This window comes from Chenopodium album, chromosome 14 (genome assembly GCF_948465745.1).
Source record: "Chenopodium album chromosome 14, dcCheAlbu1.1, whole genome shotgun sequence".
Taxonomy (NCBI): Eukaryota; Viridiplantae; Streptophyta; class Magnoliopsida; order Caryophyllales; family Amaranthaceae; genus Chenopodium; species Chenopodium album.
The window spans coordinates 49372869-49396253 of record NC_137847.1 but is presented as its reverse complement, the minus strand read 5'-3'; the positions used below and the strand labels follow the sequence as shown (position 1 = coordinate 49396253).

The following is a 23385-nucleotide window of genomic DNA, read 5'->3' as shown; positions in this document are numbered from 1 at the left end:
ACATTTGATGCAAAGCCACTTATCTTCGCAGTAGTACTTTTGCTTGCGGCATCAGGTTTAGTACTTCTATGAATTTAATCATTTATCATGCATTTTCTTGCTTTTATTCAATTCGATAATAATCTAATATTAATACTGAAATATAATTTTACAGATTTTACTATGGCTTGGTGGCCATTCGCTTGCTTCGAGAGACTTAGCTTTTGTGCAATTGGAGACGAATGCTGTGAAGGACTGTATTGCGCTGTATGGGGCCCTAGTATTGGTACATGTTGTACCTTTTCCGAGTATAGCGCAGGCAGTGGTTGGTGCGCTCCGATTCCATGAGAGTCGCGCAGTACAGTACGCGTGTTGCCATCCGATCCCGACTTTGGCCAATAAACGAACCTGATGTCTACTTATATTATTATGATTCTTCTGTTTCTTTACGGTTGCAACATTTTTCTATAATACACGAATGATCCTGATGTCTACTTATATTTTATACTTCCTTTGTTTCTTTATAGTTGCAACACTGCTTATCTTTAATTAACGAATTTGATGTTTGCTACTACTCTACTTATATTATATTTTCTTGTTTTTTTTTTTTTATAACTGCAACACTTCTCTTTAATAAACGAACCTGATGTCTACTTATATTGCTTTTAATTTATATGATTTGAAGTTGTATGCTAATTACATTGTATGTAATAAACTTTTAATCTGTTCTTTCTATTTGATATCTTAGCCAGTAACTGATATCTACTGGAGAATTGAGATATATGAGTGACACTTTTGAAGAAGATTTTCATCTTACTCTTGCCAAAATTGCTGTCATTATTGTGTTGGAAATCTGACTAACAAATAAACAAAACAACAGGAAGGACTATGCATGGAGTAGCCTGAGTAAAAGCATCACTCTTGAATGTCCCTTAATTACTTTGATGGTCAAATACACCATCTTGTCTCCTTTGCAATAATTCTTTAGATCATTGTCATTGCTTATGTATGCTCTATTTTTGTTTAATGTATTGCACATCTTATGCTTGCCACATTCACGCCTTGCTATATTTATGCCTTGCCCTATTTAATTGTAATTTTGACAACAAAGCTTGTAATAATAGTACTTCATCTTTTTCATAATTTAGTCCTCGTATGGAATCAATTCCAACATTAAAGTACATTAATTATAATTTATAATTAGTTTATCTTATTTAAGTTTTTTTAATTTTTATTTTTGGGATACTATGAGTCATAATGCATAATTTAAGGTAGAGATTTCCTTACTTAGAACTATGTCATCAATCCACAACCAAATTATTCCAAAAAAATTAAGTTAAAAATGAAATATATTCAATATAGGTATATATTTTTAAAACGCCCAAAATAATAAATGGGACTAACATTATAAAAAGAAGAAAGTAATAATTAGACATCACTCCCTCTCACTCTACAATTTCTCTGTCCTTGGCCTCACCCTTGCATGCAATTTGACTAATCCAAAGTTATCACATTTCTAAATTTGCTAATTCAAATACCACAGTAAAACATATGTCAAATTAATGGGTGTAAGGTGTTTCAAAGTACTTTGCAATGTGTATGTAGTAAACCGATAAAAAAAATAAGTCGACCGCTCCGATCATGAATCTCTAGATTTCGTCGATCTTAACGTGCCCTTATTCAAAATGAAGTCAAATATTGAGGTTTCTATAATCCTCATTGAATTACAATAGCTAATATGACTTTTTTTTTTTTAATCTCTTTATATTTTCTATATAATAACAACATTAATGAACAAGGCTTGGGGTGTGTCCTAATCTCAAGTCTTAAGTTGAGTTTTGGGATTTCAAGACTCAACTTGAAACCTGCTTGAAATTTAAGGAGAAAAATGGGAGAAGTTTTAAACATAAGTCTTAAGATTCAAGATGATGATGTCACCTCAAATCTTAAAACTTGAGGCTAAAGTTGCTCTAAGGACATAGGAGATGGAGGGATGGTCAGTCTCTCTATCTTCGGCTCCCCCCCCCCCCCCCCCCCAAAATGGTTGGGAGTATGATCCTCATCCCCCCATTCATGTGATAGGGTTGGAGACCCCCCTATCTTACGAATTAAAAAATAAATAAATTACAATAGTTACTCTTCAAAAATTCTAAACACATGCAATGCCCTAATTCGTAAGGAGAAGCCCCTCAAAACTCGTGCATAAAACCTCTTATAGGGACACAACAACAACAAAGCCTTAGTCCCAAAATAATTTGGGACCGGGTAACATGAATCGTCAATAGGAATAGTAAGATATAAAGTAAAGGACATAATAAAAAAAATCATTTGAAAGACTTTGAAAAAGATGAGTAAAAGTGAGCACACGAAAGAGCTAGCATTTAAGAAAAATTTAGGGAGTTTTAAAAGAGAATCAAGAACAAAATTCAAGAAAGCTTTAAAAGAGTGGTTAAAACGGTAGAGTGAAAAAACATAAAGATTTGAGAAAACTTTAGCTAAGGAAAGCAACAAAATTCATAAGACATTTGATAGGCGGTTGCACACCTAACAAGAATAATAAAACCTAATTAATCATTCTAATTATGTAGGGTAAGTCAGGGTCGATCTTACTGTGAGGGTAATATCAATATTGAGTTGCTATGAATTATAACTAGCTAAGTCAATCAAAATATGGTTGAAGTTATTATACTACTAACGAAAGAAAATCAAATAATAAAAACATCTAGAATTAAGTATCACCACTAGTATAATCAATACAAGAGAAATTCCTACTCCAACCAATTAATTATATGTTCACAAGCAAAAGTATAAAATACCAAAAATCTCTCCCGAGTTGTCAATCACTTCCCTAATTAACTATCAAACCTACTTTCGTGGAATCATTCAAACACACTAGCAGTACTTGGAGTTGCTCTCAAGGAGAGCCTCATTCATCACAGATATTCAGGACTAGTTTTGAAAAAAGATGGGATTTAAGAATTACTACACTCAAAATTAAAATTCATTGCAACTAACAGGAAAAATTTCTAATTAAGCTATTTAATTCCAGTAAAAATCACTAGGAAAATTTGCAACAAATCAATTAAGAAAAATCACAATATATGCAACAAAATCAGCATTATAGTGCTGACTGTGGAGAGCTAACTCAAAATAATAGTGATAAAAAAATATAATGCACAAATATAACCAATAGTTTTCTACAGCAGCAAAATAATTAACAATAACGAAATAATAAAGAAGAAAAATTAAGTACTCCATCCGTGTTTTTAATAAGCTTACCAAATCTAGCCGTGTTTTAATACGTGTTAAACTTTTTTTTTTCGCAAAAAAATACATTTAAATATTATATCTCTCTTCTGTTATGGTCCCTACCTAAATCCACTATTACTTTAATTTTTTATAATATTTATCCTCTCACATTCATTATTTTACTTTACTTTTTTAATAAACTATTAACCTCACTATATTTCTTTTATAATTTTTTAATGCTCTTGCTATCCCACTTACTTTTTATTTTATTTAAGTCAATTACATTGTCTAAAACTATGTGACGGTCAAAATATAACACTTACTAAAATACGAAGGGGTAGCAAATCAAGCATTCAAACGAAATACAGATTATAGAGTACAATGCAAAAAACAAAAAAACACAAATAGTAATAATAATCAACACACAGTGCAAATCTTTTTAGCGGAATGTGAGTTTACCAAATAACTTGTTCAACAATCTTCACAAAAAAGCGCAAATAATGATAAAAATAAACACTAGAATTTTTCATATTAATCGAACTTTAAAGTGGCCATATCACAGTGGTTTACTCTAAATGAGTAAATAAGAATGTAATTTTCACCATCAAGATTTATTTGTGAAGGGTCTGTTTGGCAAAATTAGCTATAACTTTTAGCTTTTAGCTTTTGAGTAGCTGTAAGCTGTAAAGGTAGCTGTGAGCTGTCAAGTAGTAGCTGTTAGAGGTTAGTTATCAAGATAGCGATTCATACTATGAGTGCTTGGTAAAATTAAAGTAGCGGTTGAAACTATAAAATACAATTATTATTATTATTATTATTATTATTAGGAAAATTTAATTTGTTAAAAAGGACCTTTTAAATGCATTTCTTTGTTTAAAAGGACCTTTTAAAACCAAAGATGTCTAGGGAGTACAAAATTTGTTTTTAATTTGTGACTTGGGACCACTTTCCGGTAAGTGGAATTTGACCCACCAAGTCCGACAGGTCTGAAGGCCCCGTCATTCCCTCCAGACAACCCTATGTCAACTTTGTAGGTTTTTGTATTACTTTATTAATAATAAAAAAAATATTAAAATTACAAAGTCAATCGATTTACAAGAAATTAGTGGGAGGCGAGATACAATCTGGGCCTCCACTCCTCTAGCTATAGCAAACCCGATTCCGCTGAAGATATGAGCAGCTGCACGAGCACCTATATCCTGAGTCCTTGCGAACGTCGGAATCCGCTTCAGCAACACAACATCTTTTTCTAATTCCCCTAATGAAGAAAAGGAGAAGGGAAGAAAACCATAACCAATAGCTCTGCAACGCGCCTCATACTTGTCACGTTTCCGCAGCAACCGACACAACACGACCAGGAACAAAGTCACACAAACATGATTGTGTTAAAGGAGAAGACCCCGTCAAGTCAACACACACATCAATGCCTCTATCCCAAGAATAAAGCAACGACACATCTGCAGGTCGAAGAGTCCCAACATTGCCTCTAGTCAACCCAACGTTAACCTCCTTTCTCGCAGAAATCCCGGACCGAAAACAAATATCAACAAGGGTGTCGCGAACAAAATTATGCCGATGTTTAATACCCACCATCACAGCACAGGACACTGCATGATCTCCAAATATATCCCCATCGAAAACCCTTGAGCAAGTGGAACACGGTGGGAAGCCGAGATACTACAAAAACAGACAAAGTCATTATACAACTTATTATTATTATTTTGTTTTCCCATGTACTTTTATTACTTTCTCTCTCTACTTTTTTGTATACCCAATGTCAATTTACTTTTTCAATGTACTTTTACTATTCTTATTTGTGTTTATTAATTCCCGTGAAAAATGTCCATAAGGGACTATCAAAAGAGGACGGAGGGAGTAAAAAAAAGTACAACCTATAAATAGAAACAGACACTTAATTTTGATAACCCAAAAAAGGAATGCAGGCATGTAATAAAAGAACGGAGGGAGTACTTTATTTTTTAGTATAAAGTTGAGAATTTATTGGCAATTCACGAGTAAATCGGTGTAATAAATGTTTATTTATTGTTAATTCTTTCCATTTTTAGCTCCTTATATGCAGCCCTTAGGGCTACTGCATATATCTTTTTTTTTTTTTTTTAAAATTTTTTTTTTATTTCATTTATTGATTTGCAACTTCACATATGAGCAAAGATTTGATTTTGTTTTGCATATTGTACATTCTTTTAAATTTTAACCAGCTAAAAAATTGAAACGCATTGTATCAATAATGTTTTGGTTGTTCCAGTCAAAAAAAAAAAAAAAAAAAAAAAAGGTTTTGGTTGTTCATATTATTGTACGGAGTATGAGATAACATAGTGTTTGTTATGCACAAATGAAAGTTTACGGATTGAGACGTCCATCTTGAATAGAGAAGGCAAAATGCCTGATTTATACTCCGTAATTCGCATTGGATATGAAGGTTCTACTTCACACCAATTTTTTGATGGTATATTCATCAAAGTTGTAATAAGAAATACTATCTTAGTCTACCCCTCCTTTTTCCAAGGCCGCCATGTAAGCGCCAAGGCAATTACTGCTAGCCCTCCTAATGAAATCGTCGTAGACACTATTGCAAGTCCTGCAACCATTTGTATGGTTGAAATCAACAAGGCTACAAACACTAGTACCAAAACAAACCTATCTATATTTACATGCTGCTTGATTGGTTTCAGTACTATAGCCTGAACTGCTGGTTCCAACACCTCATTGGCTACTGCTTGGATTGCTGCATCCACCGGCCACATGTTGGATCGAGTACTGTCATATCCTGTTTTACTGCAGGCTTGTTGCCACTTCCACCACAACCACCACTCGACCCCTGGAAACTCATCTTGATTATTGCATTCTTGGCCTTCATCACCTCCGTGTTTTCCTCCATTTCCATTGTTGTTGCCATTGCCCCTGCTGCTATTTCCATTACTGTCATCGCCACTGATGTCATGTAACCTGCATATATACACAGTTTCAGCAGTAAATAATAGTATAAGCAGCTCTGCAGCTGTGAAATTTGTCTAAAACCATCCTATATTCAATATATCATACAATGCACTCAGCAAACCTATTCCTGCAATCTTCTTCAGAAAAAGATTGCCCCGTTCACATGTTTAGAACTCGTAGTGATGCAAACTGCCAAAAATTCAACTCTTACAGCAAAATTTCAAGCAATATATGTAAAATATTTTATAGAGATTGTGGTTTAAAAGCTTACTGTGAGTTTTGTATCATATTTACAAGCTCTTTCTTCTCCGCTTCATCACCCTTTACTGACTTGTTAGCATGATTTTCTGCAAGTTCACAACTTTGAAACTGGTGTTCTCCATAAGCTGAGATGCACCTTCTTATTAATCCCTTTAAAGGACTATCTTCCCTTCTCTTTAAGTCCTGCAGCTTGAATACCGGCACACCATAAATCTTTCTATTAGTTCTAACTTTTGTTTTTCGTAAAGAACTATGTAAATGTTCAAGTTTAAACAAAAACTGGATGTGATGAAGTGCAGAGGACATTACTTGTGAGTTGTGACTTATGCTAGTAGAAGAAACCAAAGTTCGCGCAATTTGCTAAGAGTGATAATAAACAAATCATGAACTGAAATTCCTTAAGTAAAGTTTAAGTCTTGATTACAATATAGCCTGTGGCTTTTTTTTGCAGGTATTTTACTTTCAGAATTGGTCCCCCCCTCCTCCCTGAGTTTCTTTCCCAAACTATTATATTATATATATAGTTCACCATACTTCCCTTAACTTCTACCAATCTCTTTTTCCTCTCAGTATACTTTTCCTTTTCATTAGCAAATAATTGGTAGGAGATGTTTGCTTCTTTTGATGTAGCCAATATTCGGTTCCTCGTTGCTACCTTTGATACTTCTTGGTGCTGTGAATTTCAAAATAACCCGAACCTTACTTTCAATATAACACAGGAGTGGCATATACTAGAATAAGGATGATAAATCAAGGTGTGGTGATTTTTTTTTTTTTTTTTTTTGACAATATGCCTTTTGTTTCCTCATGATCCTGTAAGGTGCACTGATGTTCCTTTCTTCGAATTCTTTATTTCAGTCTTAACTTCCATGTTGTTCTAACCTTTGCATTGTTTAATTATAATGTATATATATTTATAATATAATGAATTATAGCCTGTAATAATAATTTTGATTATTTGATATTTTATAGTGATAATAGCAACATTGCATTGGTATCCTAAAGTAACTGATAACATACAGAATAAACTCTTGGTAACTGATAAATGATACTAGATGCAGAAAGTATTTTTTATGTGCAATGAAAGCAAATTTGAGCTTCCTTTAGCTAGGCTCTTACGAAAATAAGTCAGTGCAAATTGTCAAGGGGAAGTAATACAAGCATTACCATTACACAATTAAAAGAGCAGACAAGTAGTCAAAGTCAAGTAATACAAGCATTACCATTAGCAAAGTTTGCAAACAGGATATTTTGGGACACCTCTTGGCTGAGAAATCCACTCTACCACTGCAGCTCAGACTCTCGATCAATGACCTACCTTGATTTCCTTAGCTGGCTGATAATCTGAAGGCGGTTGTAATCATATACAAAATGCTCATATCAATCTGCTTGATCACAGAATCCACAGGAATTGACGACACATTCAGCTGTTTGAGATGACATCTGAATGATCTGATCTAGCCTCTGGGAAACCATTGGTGCTAGTATGTAACTCAATGCCATCAATGGCCTATGTATAGGGGTTCTGAGGGGCCCTTTACCATGATACTGTAAGCATATGGCATATGCTCCGGCCTCTGGTCTGTAGATGGAGTACATGAGCTGGCTAAACCCTGAGCACTTCTTTTGTAATTAGCCTTCACCTCAGTCAGAGAACACAACATACTTAAGATGGGCAGGAAATACAAGGCCTTGAATGACATCCCTAGTTATATGATACTGATAAGCGAGACAGCTGGCTTTCAACTTTCAATAATTATCCCTTACAAGAGAGCTCACACAGGCAATGCTAGCAGTTGTAGTGGGTATACCCAACAAGGCAGGACGTTCATGATATGTGCCACATCAGAGAGTGCAAATATCATGAATGCAAATGCGACATAGATATTAGACATATAGTTCCAGATGCCGCCTCTCTACAAAAGCTGCAAGCCAAGATTATGATTATGATTATGATCACACAGGTGAACATACAATGATGCAAATGCCCGAAAACATCTTCTCAAGCAGGTACCTTGCCATCTATAGATAGACCAATTGCATATTTCTTTATATCAGCATTAATTACACATTGAAGTAGGCATGTACAGTTGCAAGCTATACCTGAATACCCCCTTGATTTTTTTTTTTCCTTTTCTTCCAAAGTACTTTGTTTACTTTGTACATTCAATGCCCATTCCCAATACAAAGTTTACTTCAGATGATGTTTCCAACTGTTTCAGCAACCTGATTTAATTCAGGATATTTCATATTGCTCCTCAGTTCTTGTCCTGAAGTATCGTTAATCGATGAAACTACCATTGATTGCTTTTTTTTTTTTTTTTTTTTTTTTGTTCCCATGCAGCTGCTAACTCCATGTTAAGTTGCTTGCTAGCTTCTGAACAATATAGGCTCAATCTGATCTTGTTCATCCTTATTGTAAGAAAATCTCCCCTGACCTGCAATAGCTTTGCATCCTGCAGCCCTCTGGTGCACAATCTGTGGGCATCTACTCAAATTATGACAAACAGTCATGCGACCCATGTCACTTCTACTTTTACTATGACTTTGACTTGTAATTGCAACCTCAGATTTGAAGAATCTTGCATGAAGTAGTGTTTAGACTTCTGATATATGTACTGCATTCTGCAGAGAAGTAGGCATCATTGGCGGATCCAGGGGGGTACATAGAGTTACAGCTGTACCCCCATTCCGCTGAAAAAAAAAAAACTGTTAAGCTTAGAGACCGCCTTTATGTAATAGACGGTCTCTTAGGTACTGTTATGTAACACCAATCAGCCCCGCCTTTTTTTGTTTAATTTAAAGAGACCGCCTTTGTCAAAATTTGGTCTCTTAGGTTATTTTTTATATACCTTCCATGCTAGACGCCTAGGAGTTTCAGAATAGTACTTTTGATCAAAGAGAGCTACTGTTACTAAAACAGGTCTCTTAAGTGATATTGTTTATTTTTCCACAAGAAGATTTGTACATTTTATCAAAGAGACCTACTGTTACAAATAACAGGTCTCTTAGATAAAAAAATTCTCCTCACAATTTTATTAGTTAATTTTAAGTCTTAGTGTCGGAAGATAGGGTGTATAGTACACACAAATATTAATACAAATATACAATAGTAATTTTAATTATTAACTCAAAATTTATTAGTTAGAAAAAAATTATTACGCTCCACATATTACTTTTTATTTTGTAATTTGTTTTTTTTATTAAACATAATTTCGTACCCCCATTCCCCAATTCCTGGATCCGCCACTGGACTAGGCATCACAGTATTTCTTGGCTTGTGAGTTGAATATTCATCAGAAACAAAAAACTAAGATCTCAGACTGCAGGAAAGTAGGCATCACAGCGCCCCTTAACTTGTGAATTGATGATTCATCAGGAATAAACAACTAAGCTTAACTTATAATTCATGTACAGCAGAGATGTGACTAATACTATGTGTGCAATTGGTTAATGGACAAATAAGTTTAATCCTTCATGGGGTCAGCCTGTATCTCCATAGCTAGCTCTTTTGCCAACCTTTCAGCGCGCTCATCTTGCCCTCCAGCAAAAGAATACACTTTAAAAGAGAACTGGAAAATCCTCCAAAGAGTTTCAGTGTCTACTTTCTTCTGTCGATTTCTTGCTTTTGACAAAGTTTGATCATTTATTTCTGCCTTAGCTTCCCTCTTCTCCTAGGATGGGAAAAGTGGAAAACAGTCAATTTGAGGGAGTCAAGAAGGGTAAATATGTTTTTCAATAAAAAAGCTAAATAAATGATTGATTTACATATTTACCTTGAGAGCCAGCTCAATGCAGTTCGATGAGACATTCACCATAGCTTCCTTGATCTTTAAGATGATGTTGAAGTCCAAGTGGATGCCATGGCTCTGAAATTTATTATCTTCTTCATCTTTGGTTCGTTCTATGGCTTCCATTTCCCCTTTAATCTGCATTAATCTTCTCTTAGTGAAATATTGCATCAAAACAAAACTATTACCCCCTTAATTGTCCCTTTTCATTGTACCATGTTTTAAACTAACTCCCACTCATATCCATCAATATTTCAGATTATAAATTCACTTCACTTCTCTACAATAACATATATTTCCCATCGACTTTGTCCATTTTCTTTCAGATATATGAAAATCAATTAGGCAAATTATAATGAATAATGCATTGGTTTAAGTTGGATAATCAAATAACAAATGCTTTTGTTATGTAACTAATTTATATATATGATCTGTAATAACCCCTTTTCATTCATTCCCTAGACCACCACATAATTGATCTTAAATATGCTAAGTTCTTTGAAATCCTATAAGATGACGTTGGCTATTGCTTCTATTTCAAAGACCTATAGACTAAACCAGTGTACACAAAAAGCTGAAATGAATACATAGAACTGATAGAAGCTGTTAGTTAAATTTCAGTTCAAAATTTTGTGCTTTGTGTTGTAGTGGTGACAACAACAGTAGCTAAGATTTCAAATACTAGTACAAAGTAAATGAAAATGCATCTCTCTCTTTTAGTTACCTTGTTAAAGTATTTCTCAACTTTATCAAGAAGCTGAGCCAGAGGTGACTCGATTTTCCAGTTATGTAGCTCAGATAGAGTTGCACTCAGTTTTTTGTATAGCACTGCTGCCATCCTCAAGGCATCTAATTTCTTCCCTGGGAAGCCTTCAAACCTCGCTAGAACCTGTTATAAAAGATTACAAATCAATATCATTTTACAAAAGCAAGAGATACACTAGCATAATTATTGATCAAGATTAAGACCTGGCTTTCATCTGTTAGGACGTCGAGTTTTGATTCTACTTCTTGGTAGAACATAAGCAGTACATCCATGTCCTTTGTTTTGAATGAACTAAGAGAAGACTGAATCCCCTTAATTGTCTTATCATGTGTTCTTACATCATCTTCAATTTGCTGGAAGTAAGTTGACCTGAAATAAGCCACGGTTAAACAAATTCTGAAGAGACATATTTAAGCTAGCTAAGTACAGTCGTACCTTCTGGCTATTTCTGCTAGTGCATCATTCATGCTTTGTCCACCACTAGATCCGCCATTACTCCCACCACCCGTCTTCCTTCCTCGAGATGATCCCTCACCTAAACAAGATCCTTCCATCAACCCCCTTAGGAGCCGAAATAAGTTCCCCATTTCAGTAGACCTCTTTAAATTTGTGGCTTTCTTCTTGCTTATAAACTTCGGTGGAGGTGGTGGCGGTCCACCTCCTTTTCCAGACAAGGGAGGTGAGGGTTTACCTCCATTTCCAGGCATGAGTGGTAGTAATGGCTCATCATCTTTACCAGGCAAAGTCATAGGCGGTGTAGCACAACGTTCACTAACCATTTTTTTTTAACCACGCAAGGAACTTCTAATTTTGATGAAACTAAGAGAGGTTGTACTATTTTTTGCAATCTACTACTAAGTGGTGGTGGAGCTACACCCCTTTCCCACTGTATTAGACTATATCGACAGGTTGTCCAGGGTGTAGCTCCACCAAAAGGGGTTGAATATGTGGATGAAGATCGCGGTCTTTTGTTTATGTTTGGAGTTGGATGGGGAGAAGTAGCTAATACATCTTGTATATATTGTAATTATGCTTGAATCAGAAGTTGACCAAATTGTCATTGATGCTTTCAAAGAAAAAAACCAAGTATTATAAATATAAAATGCCTACGTTGGTTGGCTGGTAGATGTTCAGAACTTGAATAAATCAATGTGAAAGGCTATTTTTTTTTCCAAAAGAATTTGATAACAGTTTATTTCTTTTGATTGAAGTTTGGATATAAATTTTAAAAAAACACATACTGCATACCTGGCCAATCTTCTTCTCTTCCTGAAAGTAACTTACTCTGCACGCTTGAATTAAGTAGTCACGTTACTAGTTCAAATGATGCCGTCAAAATGAATGCTAATTTTGGACAGATTGGACAAACAACATATAAAATAAAGCATTTGCATTCAATACATGTTTTCTTAGCTATTAAGGACATGCACCTTACCACGATCAGAGATATCAAGTGAATAATATTAATAATTTTAGTCTATTATAATCAGTTAATATCATTATCACATCTGCTATTTACACAAAGTATATATAAAGCAATTTAAAACATTAAATCATAAGCCGCGTTAATCTCCTTGTAGTATTTTTATGTCTAACCCATCATTCTTGTGTTCATGTATTTCGGATTTAACTAATCACAAATATATTATGCAAGAAGCCACTTGACAAAATATTCTGCAAATCTGAATTATTATTCTTTAATATATCTTCTAACCATGTTTTTCATTTCTTAATACTCTAATATATTTGTTCCATACTCAAATGGCATGTGTTTTAGGACAGTGAAAGCAAAGAAAAATAGTGAGACCATAGTTACCAGTACTCGCCCGTTATCATTCTCAGCGATACTCACTGTGGAGTGAAAACCACCATTAACTGCACTAAGGAAGCACTGCTTTAAGTGTCAACGATTCTCAAACCACTGCACCAGGAATCACTGTATCAGTACGGTTGTACAAATTCTCCAAGCAAGAATGCATGATACATGTTGGATCAGAACAACCGTCCTTGACAAAATTGCACAAGATGTTCAGGAGATTTAGGAGTCAGGAACTCAAGACAGTAGACTTTCACAATTTCCTGCTGGATTCAATCTGAATCGACATTCTGCATTTGCTGTGAAATACATTTGCCATTCTTTTTGAGTAGTTCAGTAATGCTTTTGTATACAGTTAACCCCTATCAGTAGCACTTCTCTGTTTCCTCTGGTACTGTTATACTGCATGCTGCAGGTTCTGATGAAAATTAATAGACTAACATATTTTGTGATTAAGATCGGAGCAGTTCCATCTTTGGGAGAGCTGAAACAAGACTTAACATGTATTAATACAAGCATAAGTTATTTTGTGTAAAGGAGATAGAATACAAAAACTCAGACAAGCATCTCATGTAAGAAGATTCCATATGTTCTTTTTTATACAAACATTGTCCATCCCATATGATTCAACAATGGAAAAACTCTTATTTTTGTGTTTCAGGATGATATATTATCTTAAATAAAAAGAAGTCCTTTAAACTTATACAGGAATATTATGACAAAAGTAAGTCAGCCTTTAGTGTTCGATTTGGCTACCCTCTAGCAGCAAACCTACGCTTGCCTGAGAGACACTTTCAGCATTAATCCATCTGTTTTCAAAGCTCCATCACAAGCTAGAAAACCCAATGTCTTCACTATTGTCTACAACATTTTAAGAAACCAATTCAACAATGGACTTGTATAAAGAGGGACTATGAAAGGACTGCAGCTCCATCACAAGCTAGAAACCCAATATCTTCACTATTGTCCCCAGTTTTATCTTTTATGCAAACCTTCCGGTCCTATGATCACATTATTGAAAGGATTGACATATTTAACAACATACAACACTCAATTATATATAAGGTGTAATAAGAAATTTTTTCTTAGGGAAAATATTCAATAATCATACTACACTAGATAACAGCAAAGCATTAGATGGTGCAAAGAAGATTACCAAAATTTGTATAACTTGCACTCTTTCAGCCCACTTTGCAGTTTCCACAAGACACTTTCAACATTCAAAGCAAGATTGGACGTGTAGAAGCCAGAAAAGACCTCCAAAGTGAAAATTATGTCAGATTCTCTTTCACCAATGGCTTCAGCAAGCTCACATATAATTTCCATATATCACTGCAAATTTCCTTACGCAAATTAACACATCTTGTGTTTTCCATCAGAAGTGTGAACAATGATCTTATGAAACTCATTAAAAAAACATAAAAATGGAATTTCAACATAAAAAACTACATGTTTGGCCAATATGTTCATCACAGCCCTGATAAACAAATAAATGAACCTCTGATAAATCCCTATGATGAACAAAAAAAATTCATCGCAGTAAGGAACCAGACAAAAGCTTGCTTCTAGATGCAAAGATTTAACTAGAGAAGGTTGAATATGTATTATTTGTACATATAAAAGACAACAATTAGAATCAGCCTTGGTAAGAGAAACTTTCCAGAGCAGCTCGAGTTTGATCATCAAACACCCTTGTACCTAGTATATGTGTTGACACAACCATGATGCATACAAAGATTCATAGTATAACTACTGGAAAAAACTTATGTAAGTAGCCTTAATAAAGTCTAACAATCTCCCTGAATCAGAGGTGGAGGAGCATTGGCACTCAACTCACACGAAATTCCTTGGAAGTCTCTCCATTTTTTCTTAAAAAATTCTCTTTTCTTACAATTTGTTTTAGTATTTTTCCATTTCTTTTTAATAAGATTTTTCGCTAGGAAGGGGAAATAGAAAAGGGGGTGTGGAAATTTCATTCAACAAGCAAGATAAGGCATGAAGAAATTTATTGAGATCATTATTTTATATGGTCATTTTCTCAGTTTGTCATGATTACTCTAATGTAGTGCTGCAGCCATGAATTGGCTGGAGCATGTTCTTACTAATTCAAAATCTACATGTCTTCCACCAATGCTTAAGATAATTGACCGTGACTTTCGCATAAGGTAGGATATATACAATGCAAGATTCAATATGAAATGCATGGAGCTAATTGATCCAAAGAATGGTCTATGGTTTAATGAAGTTTCTTCTAAGGTTCTTTTGTCCCTTTCAAATTATGCATGTAGGTATGGCTATCAGTTCTAAAGACTCATTTTGTTTAATCCTGCTTCCTAATTATTAAACTAAAGTGTGCTGAACAGTCAAATCTATCAGGGTCTAGCTATTTGCTTCTCTAACTTTTAATTTGAAATTTTGAAATTTCATTTTTAATCAATATTTTTGTGGTTGACAGAATTTCAAGCCGCAATTTGTTTATTACTAGTTAACTATATTCAACCCTGATTGTGTTACAAGCCATATTGACAAACATCCAAAATATTTTCCTTCATGTTTCATTTTCTTAGAAAGTGATTTCAAATCATGAAGGGATCTAATATCACAGAGTTATTAGATTTACTTCTTCGATTATGTATGTCTTTGAAATTGAGGCAAAATATGAATTTATCTGTATGATATTGACAAGAATTGATATTTAGATCCAGAAATTATACAATATTCACCATAAGTTGCAAATAATATTTAGAGATTTTCTGATGTAAACCATGGATATATCTCATATATGTGACTAAATTAGGTAGCTATTTCCCTTCAAAATAATTAAACAAAATCAAATAATCAATTAGACTAATTAGGACCCAAAAATACATTTTAAATAAATTAAAATAATTTGATCCTACATAAAGGGCAATTTTATATGTACAATGGGTTGTACACTTGCACCTTGCCTATGGTACAACTAAAATTACGGAGTGTTTTATATATATGTGTGTGTTTTTATACCTTGCGACCACATGAGCCAAGAAATAACTTTGGTTGTACTGAACCTATTGTACAATGAAGATACTCGCGCAATAAATACTGTCTAATGCATGCAAATCAGAATTTAAATCGACTGAGCTCAATATCTAAAACCTGATATTTATATTACATCACTATTTTTGATTGGCATGATTGAATTTTAATTTTTTTAACTTTTAATCACTGTATGAAATTGCCATTTGTGATGATTAGATTCTATTTCAACCATAGAGGAAAATAACAGATGAAAAAATTACAGCAATTAACCAAAAAAATAGTAATTATAGAACAGCATTTCTAAAAATAAGAAAAGCCTTTTTTTGAAAATTTTAACCTGAAAAATAAACCCAAACAAGGCAACAAAAGGGGCTTTACAGATAGTGTATTGACCTCTGAGCTGTCTACCATGGAAATGTTTAAGGAATTCATATAGCCGTTGCAATGAGGGTAATTAGGAGGCCTTATCTAAAATTTCTGTTCTAAAACAGAAAATGAAAAACTAAACAGGTAAATTTCCAGATAATTTCGAAACCGTCGTCTTAGGCACCTTCTTAAAGGAAAACCTTTCTCAGGTTCTCTCTTTTGTGGAGAGCCACCCTCCTCCCCACCCCGACCCCTTTCTTTTCCTTACAATATTCTGAACAAAAATGTCCTGCACGCCTATTTCGAATAAATTACAGTTTTCTGAACGTTGAAACATTCTTTTATCGTTGATCATTTTTCTCCTTTTTATTGCACTATTTTATCATCTTTGGAATTAATTATTCTACCTATACAGGTGTAATGGAACGCGTCATTTGATTTTCATATCAAGATCATCATCAAAAATACCAAAAAAAAATAATTAATTAATGAAGAAAATTGTATAAAATAAAAAGTCATCCTGACCTTACAATGGCTGGAGCCACTTCCTGTATTCCTTCGTTGTTTCGTCGAAGAACGGTCAAATTGCAGGTATATTGGTGGCTTTTCTTTTAGAACATTTCTACATTCTTGTAGTAAAGTTGTTCAGAATTTTGGAGCATTAGCAAAAAAAAAGTTTATCAACCTGCAAATGCAAACAAACCCAGAAAATGATGTATATGAGATAGTTGTGTCAATCTTGCATTAAATATCTTCATCATCAGTAATTCATCATGGTAAAGTTCCTAAACCAATAAAATCTTCATCCTTTTCGTCTAGCAAGAACATCATAAACCTCGATTCCAAAAACAAAAACAAAAAACCATGATCATTTCTAAGCTTACATTCTTTGCTTTCATATATTTTGAATTCCTTATTGATATTCACAGCTATATCTGCTAAATTCTGTCATTCACCATGTTGTCCAAGAAAATGATCATAAAACCCTCAAATACATCGAAAACATTACTTAAACCTTCAATTCTTATATGTATACCTTCTAAGGCTCCATTAAGAATGTTATGTAAGCCTGAATCTAAACTATCAATATGGCTGATCAAATAAGATGATTTTTGTTTTGTCTTGCAGCCGACTAAGCTATCTAATACGCATGTCAAACAACAGAAAGAGATGGAAAGCCCGACTCCCAAGTCAGGCAACAGAGAAAGCAATGGCAACAACATTCTAATGTTCATGGAGCTGAGGAAGAGGATCATGACTTTTAGGGACATCTTTGATATTCCTCCCCTTAATGGCTCTGTTCCAATACATGAGGTACCCCAATTCTCTTCTTTTCTTAAGAAAAATGCTTTTTTTTAACATTATTGTTTGAAACTTACATCATTGTCTTTTGTTCCTGCAGCTGCTAATTTTGACAGGAGAGGATCTTCATCGAATGTACCCTGAATTTGTACACTGTGTTCCAACAGCAAAACTGAAGGAGAGAAACACACATGGGGTTAGTAAATTTTCCGTTTAATCTCCAGATAGCCAATTCAGTAAAAAAAAAAAAAAAAAAAAAAAAAAGTATTGAAGGATGGTAAAAGTAAAGATATGTGTGTGTAGTTCTGCACAGAAAATCTTCATCCCAATGTCTGTAGTAATGCAACTCTATCTCAAACATGTGTTTTTCATTACAGATTTCTATTACCAGTTATTAGCTTTTCTAAAGCAAAATTGACAGTTAGAGCAATTCTATCAAGAAAAACAGACTTAGAAATGAGGTAGCAATTAGCATATGCATAACCCTTGGCATAAAGATTTGTAAAATTCATAACTAAACTAAACACGAATTCATTATAATTGCCATTATTAACTAATGCCAACTGAGTGGACCGTATATATCCAAAAGGATTAGCGAACTAATTAAAACAAATATCTCATTGTGATTTATCAGGGATTGATCAGCTTTTATGAAGTCCTGAAGTGTGTGGGAGATTCAGCATGGATAGAAGATCCTAGGGTGAGGGACAAGTTCAAGTATACCAATGTTGAAAAAATCCCCTTGGAGGAACTCGGTAGGTTTATATTCTTTCAAGTATGCTTAATTACTACAGAATTTCGCTTCCTAAGATAAGATGCACTTTGTCTTGCAGCTAAGATAGTGGTGACTATATTGGACTGCATTAACAGGACAGCGAAAGAGAGGTTTGATGTAATGGAAGAGGATGAACCAAAGAAGGACTATAGCTCATGCTCAAGCCCAAGCCGAAGCTTAAGCTCAAGGTCCATCTCTTTTGACAGGAGATCTTTTGATCTAGGTCCGTCAACTTGTGCTTCACCTCATACCCCAACTTCCGTACTACCTGAGTCCCCAAGATATGGAGAGTATGGTAGTTATTCTCCTCCTCGTCTTTGGGATCTCAGAGTTCAAGCAGTAGAGAAATTGAATGCAATGGATTGGAAGCGCCTCTCTTTCCATATGATCCTTCAGAATAATATGCAGAACCAGAAGAACAGCAAAGGGCCAACTATCATTCCAATGGAAGATGGGAAAAAAGGAAATAGTGAGGTAAAGACTGAGGCGGATACAGAACAAGGGCCAGTTCCCATGATCATAGACATGGAAAGTAATGAGGCACTTCAACCACCATCCTCAAAATCCAAGTTGGAGTCCAGTGATCAAGAGAACCTAAAACAATCACTAAAACCAAATTTACAAGTTCAACATCCATCAGAAGAAGTAATTACACCACCACCATCAACCCCATCATCACCAACTGTCATGTCATCATTTCCACCGGTCAAGCAGTTGCACTCACCCCCACCACAACCTCCACCACCACCACCACAATCAACCGCACCCCCTCCACCACCTAATAATGCAATAACTCCTCCCCCACCCCCACCCCCACCGTTAAATTTAAGGACTCCACCACCGCCTCCTCCATCCATTTCCAGTGCTCCATCACTTCCTTACAACTCAAGGCCTCCTCCTCCTCCGCCCCCACCTAGTGCAACACTTCCATCTATGGCTGCGGTTCCATCATCTCCGCCACCACCTCCACCCCCTTGTTCAAAGGCCCCTCCTCCTCCTCCACCACCACCACATAGTGTAGGAGCTCCACCTCCACCTCCACCCCCTAGTTCAAGAGCCCCTCCTCCTCCACCACCTCCTAGTGTGGGAGTTCCACAACCACCTCCACCCCCTGGTTCAAGGGCCCCTCCACCTCCACCGCCTCCTGGAGCAAGAGCTCCACCACCACCTCCACCCCCTGGTTCTAGGGGCCCTCCTCCTCCACCACCTCCATTTGGCTCGAAGGGTGGCCCACAAGCACCACCACCACCTATGCCTGGTAAAGGAGGTGGACCACCACCTCCTCCTCCGGGTGCTAGGTCCCTTCGTGCAAAGAGCACCACAAAATTGAAAAGGTCATCTCACATGGGAAACTTATACCGTTTGCTCAAGGGAAAGGTGGAAGGATCATCTTTAACAGGAAAATCTTCTCAAGGGAAAAAAGGAGGAGGGAGTAATGGTAGTTCTGGTGGAGGACAGAGCATGGCCGATGCACTTGCAGAGATGACTAAAAGGTAGCTGAAATATGACTGCTTTTCACATTCTATTTTTGGACTGTAGCATAGAAGAACACTACTTAATTACTGCCATGCTGAAATCAGGTCAGCATACTTCATGCAAATTGAGGAAGATGTTGAAAAGTATGGAAAAACAATTAAGGAGATGCAAGGTACTCTGAGCTCATTCCAGACGAAGGACATGAATGAACTGCTTAAATTCTATCAGAAAGTAGAATCCACACTTGAAGTCCTCACAGATGAGAGCCAAGTTTTTGCAAGGTTCGAAGGTTTCCCAGTCAAAAAATTAGAAGCCTTGAGGATGGCAGCAGCATTGTATAAAAAACTTGATGGAATATTATCTGAATTACAAAACTGGAAAATGGAGTCTCCTTTGGCCCAGCTTCTTGACAAAGTCGAGAAATACTTCAACAAGGTAAATCAACCTTAGAAGCAATATCAAGGATAAGATTTTAGTTTGGCTACCATGTTAAACGTAGCAACAATCAGTACAACTCAACATAACAAACTTTAATTTCATACAGATTAAAGGAGAACTGGAAGGTTTGGAACGAACCAAAGATGAAGAAGCAAAGAAGTTTCAAAGCCACAACATTCATTTTGACTTTCAAATTCTCGTCAAGATTAAGGAAGCAATGGTGGACGTCTCATCAAGCTGCATGGAATTGGCACTAAAGGTAATTAAGCCAAACCAACCAAATTTCATATTTTAAGTTTTAAATCTCTCCTCTTTTGTTCAAGACTCCAAGTAAAACAAAACTTGTGCTAATCCAACTCGGGTGCTCATCAAACACAAGTACATACCAATGTTGGACAATCAAGAATCATATCTGACACATACACATACTTATAATGAAATGAAGATTACGGGATTTAGTCACAGAAAACAGAACTAATACAAGTCAATTTTATTTTTTTTTTTTAAAAAAATTTGGAATTATAGGAGAGAAGAGATGCAAAGGCAGCATCAAATGATCAAGCTTGGTCCAAAGCAGGAGGGCAGAAAAATGTATGCGCCAAGATGCTCTGGAGGGCTTTCCAGTTTGCCTTTAAAGTCTATTCTTTTGCAGGAGGACAAGATGAGCGCGCAGACAGCCTAACAAGGGAGTTAGCTCAAGAAATAGAGACCGATCCCATGGAAGATTAAGTGATCAACTCCTTTACTAAAATTATAATATTAACCTATTTATAGTAAATACATTAGAATTTTTTCTTAAGTCTTTATTTTTATTCTTTTCTGTTCAAGCATTACTTATTGAGCATGCAAGGGTCATTCTGATGATGTCCCAGTTTCCTTGAACGGCAAATTCGTAGATGTTAGATTCCACCAAGAGCGTACATCACTGATGAGACTTGAGGAAGAATTTTCTGCAGCATAGCTAGCTAATCTCTGGCTATCTATATGCTGCTTTATGTAATATATGATCCGTACATATGTTTGCACGGCCACCATTTATTTATTTCTTTATGAGACTTCTACGTAATATAACATTTTTGGTTTTGTATGTAACTTCAGGATGCATCTCTTAGAGTGACATTATTCTAGTCAAATTCCATCTTCACCATAACATCCTTTGGTTTTTTCTAGTCTTATTCGTTGTGCACAACTGACAAATGTGTTAGGGTATAAAGAAGAGATTTGGAGGGAAAACGGGTGAAAGTGCCATAGAAAGACACTATTCAGGAAGTACCCCTACATGAAGGTCTAACCACGGGAGTGACAAGTGACTCGACTGATACAATGTCTCATTAGTCATTACTAATGAACTTAATGCATAAGTCCTAGTGTTTATGATCATTTTGCTATTGAATCAAATGCTATATAAGCATAGCTAAAGAATGTCTTGCACGAAGTTACATGCTTGATTGCAATCACACTCCCACATCACCTGAAGACCCATAGATAGTGAAACAAATAGGGGGGATAGGCCCATCTACCACACTACCCTACCTTATTGTACGACTAATTCTTATCATACATAGACTCCTAGTCAGGGATTTTAGTTTCGTTTGGAAAGATTACTACAAATGGTGTTAGGGCTATCTAAATTTGGGTTATGAACTAATGAAAATAGGTACAAATACTAAGCAACTCTAATTCTAATATTTCTATAAAAACGGAAGTTGATAAGACAGATTTTGCAAAACAATGTCTCATGTACTCACTCAGTCTCGTACTAGTATAAAGCTTCCTAATTTCTGTTTAATTTTACTTTTTCCATAATGTACTATTGATTCTCTCTTGTGATCTTGTCCCACTTATAAAATAAATGAATTTAAAAAATTGCTCCACATTACTTGGTACATTGGGTCATTTGGGTATAAAAATAGTAAAATAATTCTAAAAAGGATCATTGGTTAATTCGATATTATGAAGTTATCTACTATATATGTTAAAGTTGTTCTCTTTATCAGTAATTTACCCCATTAAAATTACAAATAACTAGATTATTTAATATAGTATTTTGTATAACTTATCCCTTATGGGTATGGCCATATGTATTATGTATGGGATATTACCCCCTACCAGTATTATATATTAGAAAAAATGGGCCGATTCCAAAATTTTGGACGCATCTGTCCATATCTACCTATTCACTAAATTCACGTAGAGAGCTGCTTTCGGCCACATAGAGTCATAGACATTTGCCATACACATTACAAGATACCAACGTGGCTTCTCCCACCTTCCAGGGCTCCCACGTAGCACCTGCTTCTGGTAATCTATAAATATCCCTCATAGGTCATAACTCATACGGAGTAACTCATTTCTAAGAGACGATTTCAATTACTTTCAAACACTTAAATTACCCTTTATATCCTTATTGGACTTTACAAAGGGCACAAACTTTTCGATGGAAACGGTTTTCCTCGAACAATTCCCCGATAGTAGTTAATCTACATTGAATATGCACGTATCAAAACATGTTAAAACTACCTTAAAACTGGTTAAAAGTCTCCTTAAATTTGAGCATTGAACAGAAAAGTGCACCCAAAATTTCGATGATTTAAATAGTTATTAATGAAAAACTGGTTGAGACAATTTATCGAACAGTTGGTGAGCATGAATATTGATTATTCAAAGAATAAGTAAGCAATTAACAACTTAGAAGTTAGGCGATAATCTCCTTTTAAAGACAGCCTAGCTTAGTGATCTTCGCAAGTTTCTCCCTTTAAAGAGCAGTCATTTCCTGGCCATTCAACGCCGATAATAGTTTGAGAGTGGAATGAAGTCTATTGGTAATAAAGGGTTGCACCATATAAACTTGATGGATATGTTGAGAATTTGAGATGAATACATATCGGTAGGACCGGCAAAAGCTGACCCAACACGAACCCGACTCAAAAATAACAGGTTTGGGTTGAGATTTTTGACCCGAAAACTTAAATGGGTCGACACGAATCCGATCTGATAATTAAATGGGTTAGGTTAAGGTTGAAATTTCAACTCGAAAATGACCCACGTAACCCGAAAATATTTTTTGGGTCATAATCAGGTCGGGTCAACCCGAACCCAACCTGATAACCCGAACTCGTATAAGTTAAATAGATATTTTAAATTATGAAAAAAAAAAAAAAAAAAAAAAAAAAAAAAAAAAAAAAAAACT

General features: G+C 35.3%; 2 protein-coding genes across 2 annotated transcripts; one reads left to right on the top strand and one right to left on the bottom strand.

The window, feature by feature from the left end:
• Nucleotides 1-9708: 9708 nt before the first annotated feature.
• Nucleotides 9709-17678, bottom strand: LOC145579441 (uncharacterized protein At4g04980-like). The gene is made up of 8 exons (XM_081636689.1): nucleotides 17584-17678; nucleotides 16730-16889; nucleotides 13977-14152; nucleotides 11440-13304; nucleotides 11208-11373; nucleotides 10963-11127; nucleotides 10224-10376; nucleotides 9709-10121 (listed from the first exon to the last, which is right to left on the bottom strand). Exons 4-8 carry the CDS (start codon nucleotides 11781-11783, stop codon nucleotides 9915-9917), a joined length of 1035 nt encoding a protein of 344 aa, XP_081492815.1. The 5' UTR covers nucleotides 11784-13304; nucleotides 13977-14152; nucleotides 16730-16889; nucleotides 17584-17678; the 3' UTR covers nucleotides 9709-9914.
• LOC145579440 (uncharacterized) lies at nucleotides 16541-21117 on the top strand. The gene is made up of 8 exons (XM_081636687.1): nucleotides 16541-16795; nucleotides 17333-17518; nucleotides 17607-17702; nucleotides 18141-18261; nucleotides 18340-19774; nucleotides 19862-20192; nucleotides 20302-20454; nucleotides 20721-21117. The coding sequence occupies exons 1-8, from the start codon at nucleotides 16736-16738 to the stop codon at nucleotides 20922-20924; spliced, it is 2586 nt and encodes an 861-aa protein (XP_081492813.1). The 5' UTR covers nucleotides 16541-16735; the 3' UTR covers nucleotides 20925-21117.
• Nucleotides 21118-23385: the final 2268 nt, after the last annotated feature.